General features: G+C 41.3%; 3 protein-coding genes across 10 annotated transcripts in view; 1 reads left to right on the top strand and 2 right to left on the bottom strand.

Moving 5' to 3' along the window:
• LOC105278857 (phenoloxidase 1) overlaps positions 1 to 4,939 on the bottom strand; it is a 6,605-nt gene extending 1,666 nt beyond the window's left edge. For both annotated transcript variants that reach the window (XM_020031453.2, XM_020031452.2), the window contains exons 1-5: positions 2,028 to 4,939; positions 1,607 to 1,784; positions 1,167 to 1,390; positions 761 to 963; positions 100 to 517 (exon numbers count right to left, since the gene is read on the bottom strand). In XM_020031453.2, the coding sequence (XP_019887012.1) occupies positions 100 to 517; positions 761 to 963; positions 1,167 to 1,390; positions 1,607 to 1,784; positions 2,028 to 2,135 (1,131 nt within the window). In that variant the 5' untranslated portion in view covers positions 2,136 to 4,939. The remainder of the gene's footprint in view (positions 1 to 99; positions 518 to 760; positions 964 to 1,166; positions 1,391 to 1,606; positions 1,785 to 2,027) is intronic.
• The window catches only part of LOC105278858 (leupaxin), a 27,727-nt gene extending 15,424 nt beyond the window's left edge, over positions 1 to 12,303 (top strand). For 3 of the 7 annotated variants that reach the window (XM_011338269.3, XM_020031454.2, XM_011338268.3), the window contains exons 3-10: positions 4,946 to 5,123; positions 5,394 to 5,526; positions 6,042 to 6,243; positions 7,610 to 7,897; positions 7,998 to 8,171; positions 8,584 to 8,814; positions 10,748 to 10,868; positions 10,939 to 11,084. In XM_011338269.3, the coding sequence (XP_011336571.1) occupies positions 4,946 to 5,123; positions 5,394 to 5,526; positions 6,042 to 6,243; positions 7,610 to 7,897; positions 7,998 to 8,171; positions 8,584 to 8,814; positions 10,748 to 10,868; positions 10,939 to 11,084 (1,473 nt within the window). Of the gene's footprint in view, positions 1 to 4,945; positions 5,124 to 5,393; positions 5,527 to 6,041; positions 6,244 to 7,609; positions 7,898 to 7,997; positions 8,172 to 8,583; positions 8,815 to 8,999; positions 9,123 to 10,747; positions 10,869 to 10,938 lie in introns of those variants that run through there. The other 4 variants (XM_026974409.1, XM_026974410.1, XM_011338266.3 and 1 more) reach the window with 3 other exon arrangements.
• On the bottom strand, positions 11,834 to 16,217 carry LOC105278889. Its single transcript, XM_020031455.2, is given in 4 exon segments — positions 11,834 to 13,872; positions 14,261 to 14,425; positions 14,428 to 14,761; positions 15,789 to 16,217. Coding segments are annotated over 4 exon segments (1,455 nt in total). The 5' UTR covers positions 16,070 to 16,217; the 3' UTR covers positions 11,834 to 13,197.
• Between the last annotated feature and the right edge of the window lie 1,837 nt (positions 16,218 to 18,054).

Raw genomic sequence — 18,054 nt, forward strand, 5'->3', positions numbered from 1 at the left:
AATTTGTTGGGATGCCAGTTAAGAAGATTGTTGCAACATTAAAAACATTAACGCTCAAATTGGCATTAAAATGAAATCGCGATTCTAAGAGCGCGTTACCAAGTAACGATGATCCGGATCGTGGCAGTAAGAGATGGCCATGTGAACGAGATTGTGAAGATCGCCGTAGACGCTGCGATTGGGCGACAGGATGCTGGACTCCATGATGTTACCGAGCACGTTTATGCCCTCGAACTCGGTCAAAGGTACCCTCTCGCCACGGGAGTCGATATAAGTACCGGTGTGAATGATCTCGTAGATGCGATCACGCCATCTCTCCAGGTCTTGGACGTCGTAGCTCAGGTAAATCTCAGGACGATGGACATCCTTGATTACGGCGCCGGCAGGACGAGCGGGCCAAACATGGTCCGCAACCAAAGAATCCAACTTGGGGAAGTAACCCTCCTGGATCGGCTCGCGCCAATTGTGAAAGCGCTTCACTCGAGGCAGTCGGTTGCACAGACGTTCGCAGTTGTATCTGCGAAGAGAAGGATCAAGTCACGTAAAATACCGGAGTCTCAGAAAGTTCTTTGAGTCTATTGTTCCTCGACTCGATGTCGAAACGTAGTTTAACAGAAGAATATTATTTTAAAATTATTAATATCATTAACGAACAACGTTATTATTGGATAAACGATATTATTGGAATTATACAGACTTAAGACAAGTTTCCGTGCGATAATGAAGGTCGACTTATAAGCATTTGCTCTCCTACATTTACCTAGCTTGGACCTGGTGATGCATATAATAGAACAGTTCACCTCGCCGATCCTTGTTAACAATATTTATGTTGCCTTCGAATGGATAGACCAGATGCCAATGCCAGTGATGAAGATTGATCCCAATGTCTTCCCTCCAATAAGCCACGCGATGCTCCTCGTCGAGATCCGACGCTGTAAATTCTCGCGGAATTTCAACAGGCGGCTGTAGATTACGAAGACACGACAGAATGAAACGATAACATGATAGCTTTCGTGTCAGTGATTGAGACCAAAGTTTTCGATTTATATGTTCTGTACAGTTTTTGCAATTGTTCGATTTGTGTTCAAAAAATAAAATAGTTAATCAATTAATGTAATCGAGTAACAGATGATTGCTTATTAATTAATGTGTCAGCAAGCAAATACCCTGGATGTCTCCGGCATAAGGTTTGCCATCTTCTTCGCTCTGCTTAATGTTCTCTTGTCAAAATACTTCTCTGGCAAAATTTCCGTCAATGGTGGAATCGGTATATCCCTGGTATCGGGACGATGCAGCATCGCCACCGAGAATGCGTAGACGAACATCTGTGGATTGACCTGATCGCGACAGTAAATCGATGTCGAAAGGAAGTCGTCGAACGTTTCCATATCTGTAATGCAGATTAATAATCGATTAGCAAAGCATCCGATTAATCGAATAATTCTACGTCTATCATGTAATTCGTAAATGGAATTTTTCAAAATATGCTGATACATGTATCGTACATGAAGACATCTAATTAAAATTACTTTATTATTTTAAAAGCAGAATTTATCAATTTTGATCATTAAAACGTGACACTGCGTGAATACAATTAGAAACAAACCAAGAAAGGTGTCGATGAGAGACGTGGCCATCTCTCGGTGCTTAGGGATGAAAAGAGAGAAAGGCTCTTGACGTCCAAGCTGGAGAGGTATTCTGATATCTGGCAGACTCATCTCCTTAATCGGGACTTTCGACGTGCCGCCAGTAGTAATCGATTTGAATCCTTCTACATTTTCTGACTGTAATTATGATACCAACCATTCATTTATAAAAAACACGAAAATTCTTATATTTGATATAAACTTATTATGAAGCTTGGATCCAGAAAATAGCATATTAGAATCCGCATAATTTATTATGACAGATAATATTATAATACATATTCGAAAACTTTCAAGTTCTATAAATTGTGAGGAGTGTCGAACTGAAAATCGTCAAATTCAATATCGATACTCAATAGTGCTAAATAAAATCGTACTCACCAAGTAGTTAAGCGGTACATCGAAAGTGACTCTTTCTCTTCCCTTGGGCATGTACATTGGCTCCATAGTTCGATCGAACAGATGAAGGATATCCATTCTGTTACTCATGTTGCCCACCGTGTGCGACGCACTGAATCGGCAGCAAAATAATCCGCAATAACGATAGAAGATTCAAAAATGAGAGGGAAGGTTTGCGATGTTGCTCCTGGGAGGACGTACGATAGATTTTTATGTACCGGGCGTGTCAATGCTGGAATTTATAAGACGATCGCGAAGGATACAGTGGTCTGCCAATGATAAACGATCATGCATTCGAACGACCGCAAGATCCGTCCAGGAAGTACAGGAAAGACATATGCAAGAGGAAGTGCGTCGGAAACGATGAAAAGCGGTGTATTTGTAAAGGAAATCCTGTCTTCCTTCGCAAATATTTATTTTTTCGATGAAAATCAACGGTGATTAACCGGAATTATCAATCGGACTCGAAAAAATCAGAATCATTCTTTTGACAACTTGATCGTTTCATGCAATTCAATTACGAGACACGTGTGATCATGTTCTTTAATATTAAATTATATATCATAAAATAGTTTCTTTCAATTTCTTATTTAAAGTACAAGCATCAGTTTTTTTTTAATTTCTCGAAACGAGCGAGGCGTTGAGACGATAAAACTGATATTCTGTCTCTCGCGGTATCATCTAACGCGAGAATTTGTTCGTCGCGTGCGTACATCAAACAACAAATTACGAGATACGCCTACAATGGCAATAACATTCATGTTAAACTGCCGTCAAGTGCCAAATCTCTCTCGTCGGCCTGCCGAAGGCCGCGGCTGTCAAGCTTTCCTATTGATGCGCGAATCCGGTCGGCGCGTGCATGCGTGTAACATACGTTCGTTGCAGCTGCAAATGCAGCCCGTTGCATAAACCTCCGGCAGAAAGTGCGGTAACAACGCGTGCGGAACACGTGAGCGCGACGAATCGGGCCGCGCGTGTACCGGTCACGTGACAGGGAACATGAAACACGCACGGTGTCCTCGAAAGTCTGCTTTATCTTTATGCGCTAATTCGCTCCGTGAAATTGAAGGATGCGAATTGAAGTTCTGGAAACATTTGCTGATTTGTAGCCAATGTTTGCCACTGCATCGAACATTTATTCCTCTAAACATCAATTATTAATTAATAAGTCTATTGTAAATTATTTATTCATAATATTAATTCATACAATTCACATATAATTTAGTAATTCATAATAAATGACTTGACTTTTAAATTCTTTTTAATTATAGCTCAAGAAACGATAAATGAAAAATGAAATTTTATTGCAAAACATGATGAGATGGACATCGCAAAAATTAAGAATGATGATAAAAATTAATTAAATAATAAATATATAAGTTACACATCGTTCTCATCGTTCAAAAGCACACGGTAGCTTTTTTCAATCGTTATTTAAAATAATTAATTGATTGATCAAATTAACCATCAATTAATGAATATCAATTGTGACAGCTCCCATTATATAGAAATCACTCAGAGAAATCCTGTGATCATGTCCTTTTGTGCTAATAGTGATGTCGTCGCTGAAATTTTCCGCGAATCGCCGATATGTCTTGCTGACATGTTTCTGTTGGTTCGCCGCGGATATTTTTAGGTCGACGACTCAGCCGTGTAACCCAGTTTCCGTCCAGCAGGATGCGCCGTAATGCTGCTTTATTGCAAAAAAAATAGTCGCGCGGGAATTCGGCGATAAATCCGATATCGTCCTTATTTGTTTCCCAGAAATCCGACTGTTATTTCTGACGATCACTCTTTAATAGATCGTCATTCCGATATCATTACACGAAATCCGGGAAAGTTGCGTTGTGATAAAGTCGCGTGTAATAAATAACGTGTCTGCTACTTTTAATACACCTCGCTAACTGATTACTCTTCGTACACACGAATAAAAGCCCTCAACTTATGATTAGATGAGTGCGACGCGGCGTTTGGCCATCGCACGTCGATTAGCCATGACGTCAAGCATTAAATTTAATTTCGGTAAACAAGACGGAGTGACTTTGCGCGGTTAGTCAATTTCGTAATTGGAACATCTTTGGTTTACTTATTAAAAGCGTGACAACGTTAATTCAAGTGAAAGACAAGTTTTATAATCAATTGTTGATATGCCCACTTAATATTGCTAATTGTAATTCATGAGACTTGCTTGTCATTAATTTGGATAAATTAATTTGCAAAAACGCGGTATTCATTTTATAATAACATTGTATTATTTATTTATAGTTATTATAGTTATTACAATATTTATCGATTCGAAGAGAGGACGCGAGATCATATTTTTGGGACACTTCCCCGCGGCTAAAAGTGATCTAAAATTGACGCTGTCGGAACTAAAAACGCAAGTTGTCCTCCTCATCCTGAGCGACGACGGATTCCACACGCGCCGCATAATGATTCTCGTGACATCATGGTTCTAAATAATAATGCACTTTGCGGAAACTTGGCAGGACATTGCTTTTTGTCGATTAACAAGCCAAGAGCATCTAAACGCAGGAAATCGCACAGCTGTGGTTCAGGTCGTCTGCGTACAATTCATTCATCCTATTAAGAGGACAGCCCATTAAATGTTGCATTAATTTTTCTAATTCTAGGCTTTCGATGTTTCACTGCATCAAAATTCAATAACATTAATTAGTAACGAGAATATTTGAGAAGGCAAGATATCGTTTTTATATCATATATTAAATATTTAAAAAACATGTCAGATTAAATATAATATTAATATTAAAGCTATGAAGCTTGATATATCGAAAAGCGTCAATGAAACTGTAACATCGTTATATAATAGAATCAATATCTGATTGGAGAAGCCTTGAAATCATCTAACGACTCATTGCGGACTTTCCGAAATGTTGTAGCCTACTTATCAGAACCGTGAGGCGATAGAGGAAACCATCGGTAAAACCGGAAGCGCGTCTTACACGCAGACCAGCGCCGGAGGAAAAATGCCCTCCCTCAATAACAATCTGTCCGAGCTGGACACTCTTCTGCAAGATCTGAGCAATGCGCGCTATAACGCTCATTATCAGGAAAGAGGTTGGCACTTTATCTAAATTCTTAATCCTTCCCGAGCGATCGATTTTTCCGATAAACAAGGATTTCCTTCTTTGATTAATCGGAATAATAATATATTGGACACCGAAATGTCCTGATCAATCCAATATGAGATGTTTCTATTTTGAGACATGCCAGAACATCACGTTTTCTTTTAAAAAATTTATTTAATACGCACTACCGAATCGTTTGGGAAGGCTCGAGGATTGATTTCACAGGAGCAATGCCGTACGAGTGTCTTAATGATTGTAGACAGCCGCGTATCCACGACGGGAATGAACGGGGGCGCGATTAGTCCCATGCTCCGCTCCCCAAGTAGTATGTCAGCTTCTCGACCCACCGTCGACTCATTGCTCGAGGAGCTAAGCACCGCCGTGCCTAATGGGTGAGCTTTCCATATGTGCGCTAATTAATCCCGAGACAGTGTAAACTAAACGTAAGCTAAGCATAATAAACTGTGCTAAGCAGGCCGCTTTCAAATGAGCATTCATATTACAAGTTACATCGATGCTTTTGAGATCAAATCGTTGAAATTTTGGAGCAACTCAAATTTCGACACTGTCAGCCAATTTCTCGGTAACATCATAAGATCGAGCTGGTTAGTGAATTTAATTCATTAAAGTCATAATGCATCTCATGAAGTTTTCTCGTAAAACCCACAAAATATTGGTTTTATTTTATTTCTTTAAAATTATTTTTATAATTCTAAAGCTTAATTTATTCGGAAATCAGATTAAAAATTCTGGATGGACGTGATTGTTTATTCAACTTTATTTATCGTAAAAGTTGTGTCCCAAAGGTGGAACGGAAATTGGCTGTTAATGCGTTATAGGAATATTAATTTCCAGCACGATTCGCGTTCGGTAAAACGCAAACTGTTGTCCTTTCTCCCTCAAATAGAGACTACCCCGCCGATGGAAAGGTGAGAGTCACCATACAAGAAACATCCACGGAGATACAGCCGGTCTATGACGGCTATCCCTCCAGTCAGCATGGATCGCTGAATCGCACCGAGGTTCAGAGGAGTTACTCTAACAATCATACCGCGAGTAACGCTACCAAGGAGCTGGACGATCTAATGGCTTCGCTTTCCGAGTTCAAGGTACACATCCAAAATAAAACACATTGTTATGCTATAACAATGCATCTACATATTTGCGATAAGACTCTTGCGAAATGATGGTATTAATCAATTGTCAATAATGCATTAAATTTATAATATATTGAGGAACTTCCTAAAGAGTAGGTAAACTATCATCCCTAATCAAAAGCTGAATGAAATTTTCCTCACTCTTAATCCTTATCGTATACCTTTGCATCCATTTCATCCTTCGTTGCTTCTTGCTCGCATCGTGTACGTAATTGGGTGTCTGAAAATAACAATTTGCCAAACAATTTATTTTTATTAAAGAATTTATCGCAAGGATGAACTTGGAGAAAGATAACATCTAGACAAGAGAGATCGGGTCTATTTTTCTGTTAGAAATACAATGGCTATCACAACGAGAAACGAGCATAAACCCGATCATCCCCGACTGTCCTCGAACGTTTACCATTTTGATTTACCGCGGAATCGGAAAACACCGAGACGTTAAATCCACTCCTGTGCCCATTCTTGGCTCCCCGCGTTACGAAAATAACCGTGCCGCCACCGCCGTGAAAAGGCGACTACCAACCGCCGCCGCAAGATACTCCCCCGTTCCGCGCCTTTTCTCCGCGCGTCACCGATTTTCCGCTCCGCGAGGGAAGGGAGAGATCCAAAAAGACGAAGCCACGACGAAGGTGGGGCACCGCGCACGGTGTGACCCATCGAAACATTCGGAGCTTTCGGCCAGTCTGCAAGCTCGCCCGTGGCGATCGACATCACTTCAACACCTGCCGCCTCTTGTGTGGGTCTATCTCTTCGTTCCTCCTCATTCAGCATCTTGCGGACTTACACCTTGACATCTCGACTCGACCCGATCCGTCTCATCTTGTCCGTCATCGGTTCCCCAACCTTGAACAACTTTCTCGACGCCGTACACACGTACACACACATACATACATACGTACATACATGTGGACGGACAACATGAACCCATAGAATTACGCGGGGAATCTTTACTGCTACTTTACTGTGACGAGTGTTGTAGACCAGTTTTTCGAGAAACCGAGATCACACACACACACAACGATCTCGAAGCTGAAAGAAATCTTCCAATTATTCTTTGACGAAGTAGACATCCGAGGATATCAGAGAGGATACAAGAAAAATATTTTTCTTCTCCTTTGATTTTTTATTAGTGCGAAAAATTCGTCAAATAAAACTAAATAACAGACACGACAGATCTTTTGCGCCAATCACGCACTTTATTCGAGTCTCATTTTCTCAGCTGCAAGATCAACATCGTGTTACCGGTCACTATCATGGTCTCGGTTTCTCGGTTGAAGAACTACTTGTATATCCACTCGTGCGATCCACGTTGCAGATCAACAGCGGCACCCATCAGCATCAGACGGTGACCGACTCGCCGTACGCGAAGCCCAACAAGGCCACGAAGAGTTCGCAAAGCCCGTTACCCACCGTTGAGGGCACGCGCGTCCACATCACCGAGACTCACACGACCCATCAGTATCTTCCGGGGGAGAGCCAATCCCTCAAGCAGAACCAGTTGGATTCTATGCTTGGGAACCTCCAGGCCGACATGAGCCGCCAAGGTGTTAACACGACTCAGAAGGGATGCTGCAGCGCCTGCGAGAAACCCATCGTGGGCCAGGTAGCCGTCAGCTACCGTGACGATTGACAACTTCAATAGTTTCAACCGATTCTGAATATTTTATTCACCTGATAATCGTTGTTGTTGTTGCTCTATGCAGGTGATAACCGCCCTGGGCAAAACGTGGCATCCGGAACATTTTACGTGCACTCATTGCAATCAGGAATTGGGCACGAGGAACTTCTTCGAAAGAGAGGGCCATCCCTACTGCGAAACAGATTATCACAACTTGTTCTCGCCCCGCTGCGCTTATTGTAACGGGCCTATTCTTGATGTAAGAATGGACGCAATCCTGCGAGCTTTCGAGGGAAAGAGTATAAGTCGTGGATTTTACAAGGGTGGCTACTTCAGGGAAAGAAAGAGCGTCGAAGAGAAAGCAATAAATTAGACTCGGTGTAATCCTCATCCTTACGCATATCCTTGATTTTCTGTTCTCCGATAGCTCCGGGAGCAATCGGAGAACATTTACGGCTGGTTTTAGCAATTTCGGTCTTCAGCTTAATCGCATCTTTGTCTTTATCTGAATAATTTGATTTCGATATCGACAAAGATGTAAAAGAATGAGAAATGAATCGTTTATTAGCGAAAATGAGCAATGTTTGATCCGCGTACTCTTTTCCCCGAGGTTTGCCGTAGATGTTTTGCCGCAAAGTCGGCCGCAGGTGCGATAAGATTTTCTCTTTCAGAAATGCGTGACCGCCCTGGAAAAGACCTGGCACACCGAGCACTTCTTCTGCGCTCAATGCGGCAAGCAGTTTGGCGAGGAGGGCTTCCACGAGCGGGACGGCAAACCGTATTGCCGCGAGGACTACTTTGACATGTTTGCGCCCAAATGCGGTGGCTGCAATCGTGCCATCATGGAGAACTATATATCGGCGCTAAACAGCCAGTGGCATCCAGACTGCTTCGTTTGCCGGGTAGGTGTTGTTACAAGATTCGTCGCGGCTTCGTCATTAGAATTTTCTTTTCAGCGCCAAGAGATCCTCAGCATCTCTCTTTTCTCGCATATTGTCCACGTAACGGCATCCTAAAAGAGCTAAAAGATCGCTGAACGAATATTGCGCGAGTCATCAGCAGGCATGTTAAATTTTGACAATTGCAGGACTGCAAGAAGCCGGTCTCCGGAAAGTCCTTCTACGCGATGGAGGGACAGCCGGTGTGCCCCAAGTGCGTCGGGGTGGACGATGACGAAGAGGAAGAGGAGGCGTAAGAACGCCGCCGTTCGAACCTATCGCCGCACGTTAATCATCGTCGTGCCGATTTCTTATGTCGAAGTCCCTGTAAATGTCGTTCTCGTGTCCAAACAGCTGTGTACGATGTAATTACCCTTTATATGCCCACCCGGCTCTATTAATGCGGAGCCACCCCCTTGCCCCCTTCTGCCCCGACAGGTGATTTAGCTGGCGTTGGGAAGCAGACTGAGTGAGAGACGCCGATTTTTTTGCAGCTCATCATCGCTCCGATTCCGCATTGCAAACGCACCTCTTGCATACACACACATTTTCACATCTCGTAAAGTAAAGTCACACTTGAAATCCAAAAAATAGCAATTTTTCCGTTTTCAAGCTTGCGCTTCGAGTTCTATCGAGCTCCTTCTAACAATGGAAAAAGAGACTATGTTGAATTGTGCGGATACCGCGTTAATACTGTATGTAAAAAGTAAAGAGAAATAAATCCCTTACTCACCCACCCCCATAAAAAAAAAGAAAAAAAAGTACACGAGAGCCACTGTCTCTCACACACATATACACACATACACGGTGGCTTTTGGAGATGCCGCACGATGTGCGTCCCGTGGCTTGTGGAGAACAGGTGTGAGAGGGGGGTCAACAAGCCGAATGTCGTAAACGGCTACGTCGTCATCGCGAATAGATATTTATGTACATTCCTTAGAGCATTACAATAAGAAAAAAAGAGAAGAGTGTAGGTGGATTTTAATTGACATTTAAAAAATGCTCAAATTAAAACGTCAATTATATATTTAAATATTGACTTAGTAATTTCTTTTATCGATCACAAAAAGCTCGTCGGTCTGGTAGAAGTGGAAAAGAAATTTGTCAATAAGAATTTATTGATTAAAAATTCACGTAATATACTCTCAATTAATGAAAAATTGATTAAAACAATATTTCTCAAGCACGCATTAAAATTCTATTTCAAGTGTCAGTGGAGTAGAGATATGATTGCATTTTATCTTAGTGCGCTGCACATAAAATTGAATCAATCAAATTTGAAAATTGCTGAGCAATAAGGATCACTGATTACTCATGGAGAGACATTTTAGTATTAGTTAGCTCATTAAAAATTCCCAGAAAAAAATATGCACGTATGCATAAATCTGTATATGTATATATTTCTCCTCGAGATATAATGTGCATACGCGACCACACAAACGTATATACATATATAAACGTATATACATATATATACATGTGTTTAACATACTTCATTCAAAAGAGAAAATATCTCAAACAAGAAGAATTATTTTATGACCTAAGAAAATCGAGTTAATTGTAAAATTAATTTCCTTAAGACAAATTTTTAATGTCAATTAAAATCTTGCCATTACTACAATAATCTAAGGAATCTAAGGAACGTACATATCTATTTGTAACAATATTATTATCGTCTAGGAGGTTCGACTAGTTCCTCCCTCATGCCTATTCTTTACAATCGCGTCTTAACTGGAATATATCTATAGACAAATTATTTTCCTTCTTTGAGATAAAAAAATCCTATAATCACGATCAAAATTCTATAAACAGTTTTGTAAATCGTACTTTCTCATGTGCGAAGTTCTTCATACCTCAAATTTCTCAAATGCGGCCGTCTGCTTGATCTACTTTGCAGGATTGCCGGCAGAAGTTCCAGGGGGGTTCCTTCTTCGATCACGAGGGACTGCCCTATTGCGAGACGCACTACCACGCCAAGAGGGGATCCTTGTGCGCAGGATGTCACAAGCCTATCACTGGTACTTTTTCAAAGCTTGAAATTCCTCTCGAACGATAAACATGATACTGAGGTATCCGATTTTCTTTCAGGTCGCTGCATAACGGCGATGTTCCGCAAATTCCATCCCGAGCACTTCGTGTGCGCATTCTGCCTGAAGCAGCTGAACAAGGGCACGTTCAAGGAGCAGAACGACAAGCCCTACTGCCACGGCTGCTTCGAGAAGCTCTTCGGATAAATAGCTCGTCTTCATCTGATTATACACTTTGTAATATATAATTAACGAAAAACGCACAGGAACTTGTTTTGCCTGAAGAGTCCATCGGAGACCTTCTACATCTTATTTTATTATAAATTTTAACCGTTGAGCGGGGCGTAAAATCGCGAATGGGTGCGCAGCAATTTCGATTATTCGAGATCGGTGCAGGGAAAAATCTGCAAGGTCTGTTCTAGGGCTGCACGATCTAGGAGTCCGTTATACGAGTTGTGTTATCCTTTAAAGATTAATGAAATGGGTGCTATACACAGTGGTTCATCGTTTATTAACTTACGGGTAAGCGCGTGTAATAGTATAAGAGACACGCACGGTGCATTCGAGTTTTTTCTACAACGACCGGATCTTCGCCGCTAATTATCTCCCGGATAATGATAGCTAGCTCTTCCGGCGCACGCACGGCGCGCGTTACAGGGGGTTTCGTAATTTATGAAGTATTTATGTAGGGTGAAATATACATGTAGGTCGAGAGCGGTCGATTCAACGAATGCTATACGCCCGCACGGCGTAAAGTAAGAACTTATACACGCCCACTCTTCTTATCACTCACGTAACGCCATGCAAGGGAAAGAAGATAATCGAGGAGACTATCGAAAGAGTTATACGGAACGAGCGATTTGCGTCATTGTATAGGAGGAGCGACGCCGCAGCGTTCACAGAGTGGGACAAATAAAACGAGGGATGATCGCAAAAAGAAATTATAAATGTTCGTCCCTTTAAAGATTTATTTGTCTGCTGTACAATGACTAAGGTCGAGAATTCAATATATGTATAATAATAAATATATGTATGTATATATGTGTATGTATATATAATATTTGTACGCATATATACATATACATATAATTATATAATTAATTATATATGCAATATTTTATATATATTAACAATTACGCCTATGTATGTGTAAAATTTCACCGGTTAGATGCAGAAAAATTTACATTACATCGTAACACATACATCAAATAAATAAATGAAGGAAAAAACAATTTGGTAGAGACACAGATATCAATAGCACGTTATGCGCAACATACAGATAGACCGCGCCGATCGCGCAGGGAATAACCGGTTCCACGAGAGACCTGCTAGGTACCTTACTAATCAATACACTAACGGCATTGTAGCGTGTGTCGCGCTATCATTTGTATGCAAGACTTCTCTCTGAAATCAATAAAACAGAAAGAAAAACGAAGGAAAGAGAAAACAAAAATAGAAAACGTATTTGTCTCTTAGAAAGCTTCATAGAAAACCAAAGTTGCGCTCGCTATCATTTTACTTTATCATAATCACTTGTACGAAAATTCTAATTTCAGGTAATAAAGATTAATCTTTTTATTTAGAGATTTACCTTAATTTAAGTAACGCAAAAATAAGTTATAAATATACCACGAGTCTATTGCGGTTTTCGGGTGAATTGTACTTTTTCGATAGTGCAGAAACATCGCGATTATTAAATTATCTAATAATATGTATGTATGTGGAAAACGGTCGTTCCTCTTCGTCACTATTCGTCATATTTTTCCCGTGACAAGATAAATTATAACTGGATGACTTGTGCACTTTCGTGCATCTTCACCCAATCCGAGAACCGTAATAGGCCGAGATCGCGCCCCCGGGATAGCAATTCGTCTCTTTTTCATATACATCTCTAAGAGTTAATTACTCATTAATCACGAAATATTTACAACACTGAAAGAATACAATAATTATTTTTAATAAGAATCAATATCCAAGAACTCCCACGAGTAAAGCTTTTACGAAGCTTTTACGAAGCTTTTACGAAGCTAAACTACTCGACATTAATAAAAAAACATGCGAGAGTTTAATTAAAACACGGATTCGATTCTCATTTCACTCGCGATCCGAGTCCCCCCCCCCCCCCTCGAGTAATTAAATAAAACATGGCCTTTCCCTTTTTTCTTTCTTTTTTTTCTAGTTTAACGAATGTAACGAACGATCAGTCTCGCGGCATCGCACTTTTCGCGTCATTAATGTTCCTCATATCACAGTTGTAGCGATTTGACATCAGCCTGGCGTTCGCCTGGCGTGCCGTGACGGCCCGCCTGCGCGAGAACTGTCAGGCCAGCATGGGAAACAGTTCCGTGAAGCTCTCGTGCCAGAGATCGGCCAGGTCGTTCGACTGACGCGAGTCCGGGGAGTCGTACGACTCGTAGCCGACGTCCGACTGGCTGGAGGAGTAGTCCAGCTTCGCGGAGGCGCTGGCACCGCTGTCCGAGTGCACGTCGTTCATCGCGTCCGAGATGGTGTCCGGGTACGCGTGCAGGGAGAATTGCGTCATGTAATCGAGCGACTGGAGGCTCGAGGGGTTGAGATGACCGGCGGCGCTGCTGGTGCTGTCCGCGCTACTGCTAACCACCTCCTGCACGCATTCCTGGATGCCCACGCCGTTCTCCTCGCCCGGATAGATAATCGTGATCGAATTGGTGGCCATGTCGTACGTGCCGTACAAGGTCTCCATGTCCAGCGTCGGCTCGGACTCCTGCTTGATCTCGACCTCGGTCTTGATCGGTGGTGACGGCGGTGTCGTCGTCGTCGTCGTCGTCGTCACCGCTGCATCCGCCGGACCGCAAACGGCTCCAGCCGTGGGATGCCAACTGGACGCGTCGCACACGTAGGCGGCGCCATTGCCTACGCCTCTACCGGCTCGATCGGTTTCCACATTTTCTGATGCCTGCCCCACCATTGCTTCTGAATGATCAGATTCTTTAACGGGATCTTCCTTGACGGACACCTGCGGAGTGAAGCACAATCGGTAGGTCATTAAGGAGGGAACGACTGGATAACAAAGGCGATTGCAGACGAAATGAATGAAACGTCCGGGTCTTTCTGCGAGAGTGAACCGACGCAAGTGGCGACTGCGAAATTTATTATTCAAGAAACACCGTACAGCAAACTCCGTTCTCTTTTCATCCATCTCTGTCTGCGTTACATTTAGCTCTCGTTTACACACATGCGGGATTGTCAGAAAGAAAAACAGACTCAGCAATTATACTGATCATTTAAATCATCGATAAAAAATATGAAAAATAAAATATTATAAATAACTAAAAGCTAATTTGACACAAGGCACAAGGTGGAAGCAGTGGTGACGGGGTCGACTGTGGATTCCCAAGACTCACTTGTTCATTTGGTCTATGAGGATTTGTTTGAATCTCGGCGGTAACTTCTCGCAGAAGGCTTTCGGCCAGTTCTTCGAGTCGCTCGACGTAGTCGTCGCCCTGGAGGTCGCTAAACAATTCCTCCAGAGGAGATAGAGAGTCAAGATCTTCAGCAGCACGGTTGCTCCTGGTGTCAGTGTCAGACACGATGCCGGTTGCGCTGTCCCACCCTGCGGCAGAGGGTCATTTGGAGATACTGCAGATCCCAGCAAGGGTACAGCGCAACTGACACGAGCCTGGCACATCGAACAGTACTGTTGTTCTCCGATCCTCGTGTCCCTCTCTTTCCTCAGCCTCTTCGTCTCGGTCAACAACGTATCGTTTTGCACCTTGAGCATCGCACACTCCTGCGTAAGCAGCTCGTTCCTCTCCTTTAGCGTCCTCACAGTGTCCTCCAGCTCGTCTAATTTCGCCTTTTTCCGGTCCCGCGACGTTTGTGCCGCCACTCGATTCTTCAGCTTCCTATTAGGAATAAAAAGAATGTTAGTAGATTATATAAAATAGTTAATGCTTTTTATTTATAGCTTCAAACGAAAAAGATTAATATTTACATTTACTTTTGATCATCTCAATACGTTAACTGTTGTTTTCTAAAATCTTGTCCCATTTATCCAATAATTTTTGAATTTCGTTTTCGAAACAGTTTTTACATTTTTTAAAGTAATTGATGGAAATCAATTAAAATAATAACGACATAATTTACGAAATATAATATTACTCATGTGCATTCGCTTTTTTTACAAAATTAGGATAATATTTTCGATAAAATGTATAAAATTATTTATTTATAAAATTAAATTTAATTAAAATTTTATTTATAAAATAAAATAAAATAAATAAATTTAATAATCCAAAATATTTTTTCCAATTGCACCTTATTTCACGTATCGTTGTAACAAGTATGATGCAACATCGTTCAACATATTTCCTCATTGTCGATACCTTTAATTCACATGTGCGCTTCGTTCGCAATTCGCGGCAAGAAAGACGATGAAATCATTCCTATTGCGTCAGTAATATCGCAGCAGTATACACTCATGCCTCGAAATTATTGTACCAACACATTGCTCCAACACTGATGCTAATTACATTCCTCCTAGACGTAACAGTAATCCCGCAACTGCGGATTGACGCACGTAAAATTGAGTCATCACGAACGCAAATGCAAATACAAATAGCCGCTATAGGCAAACCCAACAACAAGGAAAACCCGGAAAAATTTCGAATCCTCGATCGATATTTCTCTCGATTCTTACCGTATTTTTTAAATGTCTTGCATCATTTTTCCCGCCATTATCTTTAGCAATAAAATCGCTGTGACATTGTTTACTCTAACGTTGACAGTCACGATTAAGATAAGGCTTATCACTACAAGTCGCAAACGTGCTAATCTAATCGGCAGATGCCGTGTAATAGCGATAACAGAAAAAACTCCAACTGTAGACTGAAAATTTCCACTTGTTAGCGTCACCGCTAAGCTTTCACTTACTTCCGCTGTAACTTCTCCTCCCAGGTGAGATGATCCAACCGACGTTTTTTGCCACGCACGCACGTCTCGGACGGCTTCATGATCACCGTGACATCACCGTCATGTGATTCCTCCTGCTGCCGGACGGACGTCACCTTCCTGACCTCCATCCTCGCCTTGTCCGCCAGAATGGACGTGGTGAAGCTCAGCTTGGATAGCGCGTTGCGTGTCAGCTCGTTCGCCGGGAGCGCCTTCGGCAGTCCCTTAGGCAGGGTGATAATAACACTTTTCACGGAGCTCATAATCCGCCATACGACGATGAGTCGGACGTTCCTCTCCCGTCAACGACACTGTCGGAACTGGCGCGCTCCGCCAACGGTACCTCTTCAGCGAGCAGCGGGCGTCGACTGACTGTCCGCATAACCGCGACGCGCCGGTGCTACTCCTTCCGCGGCTGACGCAACAAAGCCCGCGATGTCCCTTCGATTCCGCTCGCGTGCCCACCCACCGCCGATGTGGAGTACTCCGATTGGCTCGCCGCTGCAGGAGCTGCCCGCTAGAACGTAAATATAGCCAGCTATGAGCCAGTGTGAAGCAGATAACTCCTTTGTATGTAGATGTGAGAGTATTCACACAATGAAATGGTCACGATCTAGCATGTAGGTCTACGTAAAAGTACAGTCACTTTCGTTTCTGCTATTTAGCTGGATGGTGCAATATAATTCAGTCACAAAAATGTTTACCTGCTCTCATGATTTTCTGCCTCCTCGGGGAAATTCCTCTGCGAAAAAAGTTTTCTCGTGTCTCAGGCGAGATCTGACGCGAGATGTCAGATTCTGGCTGACCCAGACCTAGGTCACTCATGTAGCGTAGGATAAGTAGGGAGTGGGGTAATCATGTGACAACTACCTCCGGTAACGGCTGTAGTCCAATTAGCACTGCGAATGCTACAAAACTCTTCTTATCCTTAGCGAAACCCTTAGCGTTTCATAACTTAATTGTTTGAAGTAATTATATATATTAAAATTAATATTTTTAATATAATGAAATATATATATATTGAAAAGAAAATAATATTGCCGAAGCAAACATGTAACTAAATTATTAAGCTTTTGAGTTGGAGATAATATGATATTTATATAATAATAATTTATAGAATGTGAGCCTGGAAAATTTGAATTTTGAAGAGGGAGAATATTAAATAAGACAGAAAAATATTTTAGAAACATCGTTTATTCATTTTTCATCGTATTCATATCATACAGCAATATGCAATCTATTTAACACTGTTACAATGTGGTTAGAAGTTTTTCGTATGTGATGTATAGTAAAATATTAAAATAATAAAATTTTATAATAATTTCTGTCTTTCTCTATATATATATATATGAAATTATATGATTACTATAATCGCACGGTGGCAATAATTGCAATAGTAAACTTAATGCTAGTTACATGATAATAAATGATTGTATGCACCAAGTAATCACGGTGCAGCCGTAACAACCGATGATCCCAGGATAGAGCATATTGTTAGTAGAAACGATAATAACAGTAACAACAATCAGTATAACGACGACAATGACGATAGAGATGTCGATGTCGCAACGCCGTGATACCGATGCTGAGAATGCAGCCAACGCTGCGACTTGTCATGCTTCGTCAACTCCAGAAATCAGGATAAAAAATGATCTGATAACCAAAATATTCTTCGTTATTTTATCCCGAAAATATTTCGAACAAAATTCGGAGGTATAGAAAATATCATCTCAATTTTCGAAACTACTACAAGAATATTTTCTTTTGCCATTTTTCACAAGCTGTATGCATTTCTGAAAGTGGAAATACAATCGGCAGATTTTCCGTTTCTCTCTTAAGTTGTTATTGGTTTTGTGCATTCGGATGTTTTTTTTTTTAAATGATTGGTTATCCTCTTTTTAACATCTGGTAACGTCATTCAATCTCTCTTCAAACTCTCCACTTAATACTTTTTCTCTTCCTCTCTTTGTCTTTTTTTATATATTATTAGTCTAACTAATAATATATAATTACGTAGATATCCATCTGCACGCAAAGTTGTATCGATGCTCTCATACACAATTTATGTACAATTTTGAGAAGAGACGGGTCAAGTTATTAAAGACTATATTCTCTTTACATTTCAGTTAAGATAAATGCTAACAATCGTTCAATAATTTTTTCAGTTTGAAATATTTTTACGTCGAATACGTCCGTGAAACGTCGAGGTCATTAAAGCTTAATCATTATCACTAATAGATAATATTTT

Source organism: Ooceraea biroi, chromosome 12 (assembly GCF_003672135.1).
Source record: "Ooceraea biroi isolate clonal line C1 chromosome 12, Obir_v5.4, whole genome shotgun sequence".
Taxonomy (NCBI): Eukaryota; Metazoa; Arthropoda; class Insecta; order Hymenoptera; family Formicidae; genus Ooceraea; species Ooceraea biroi.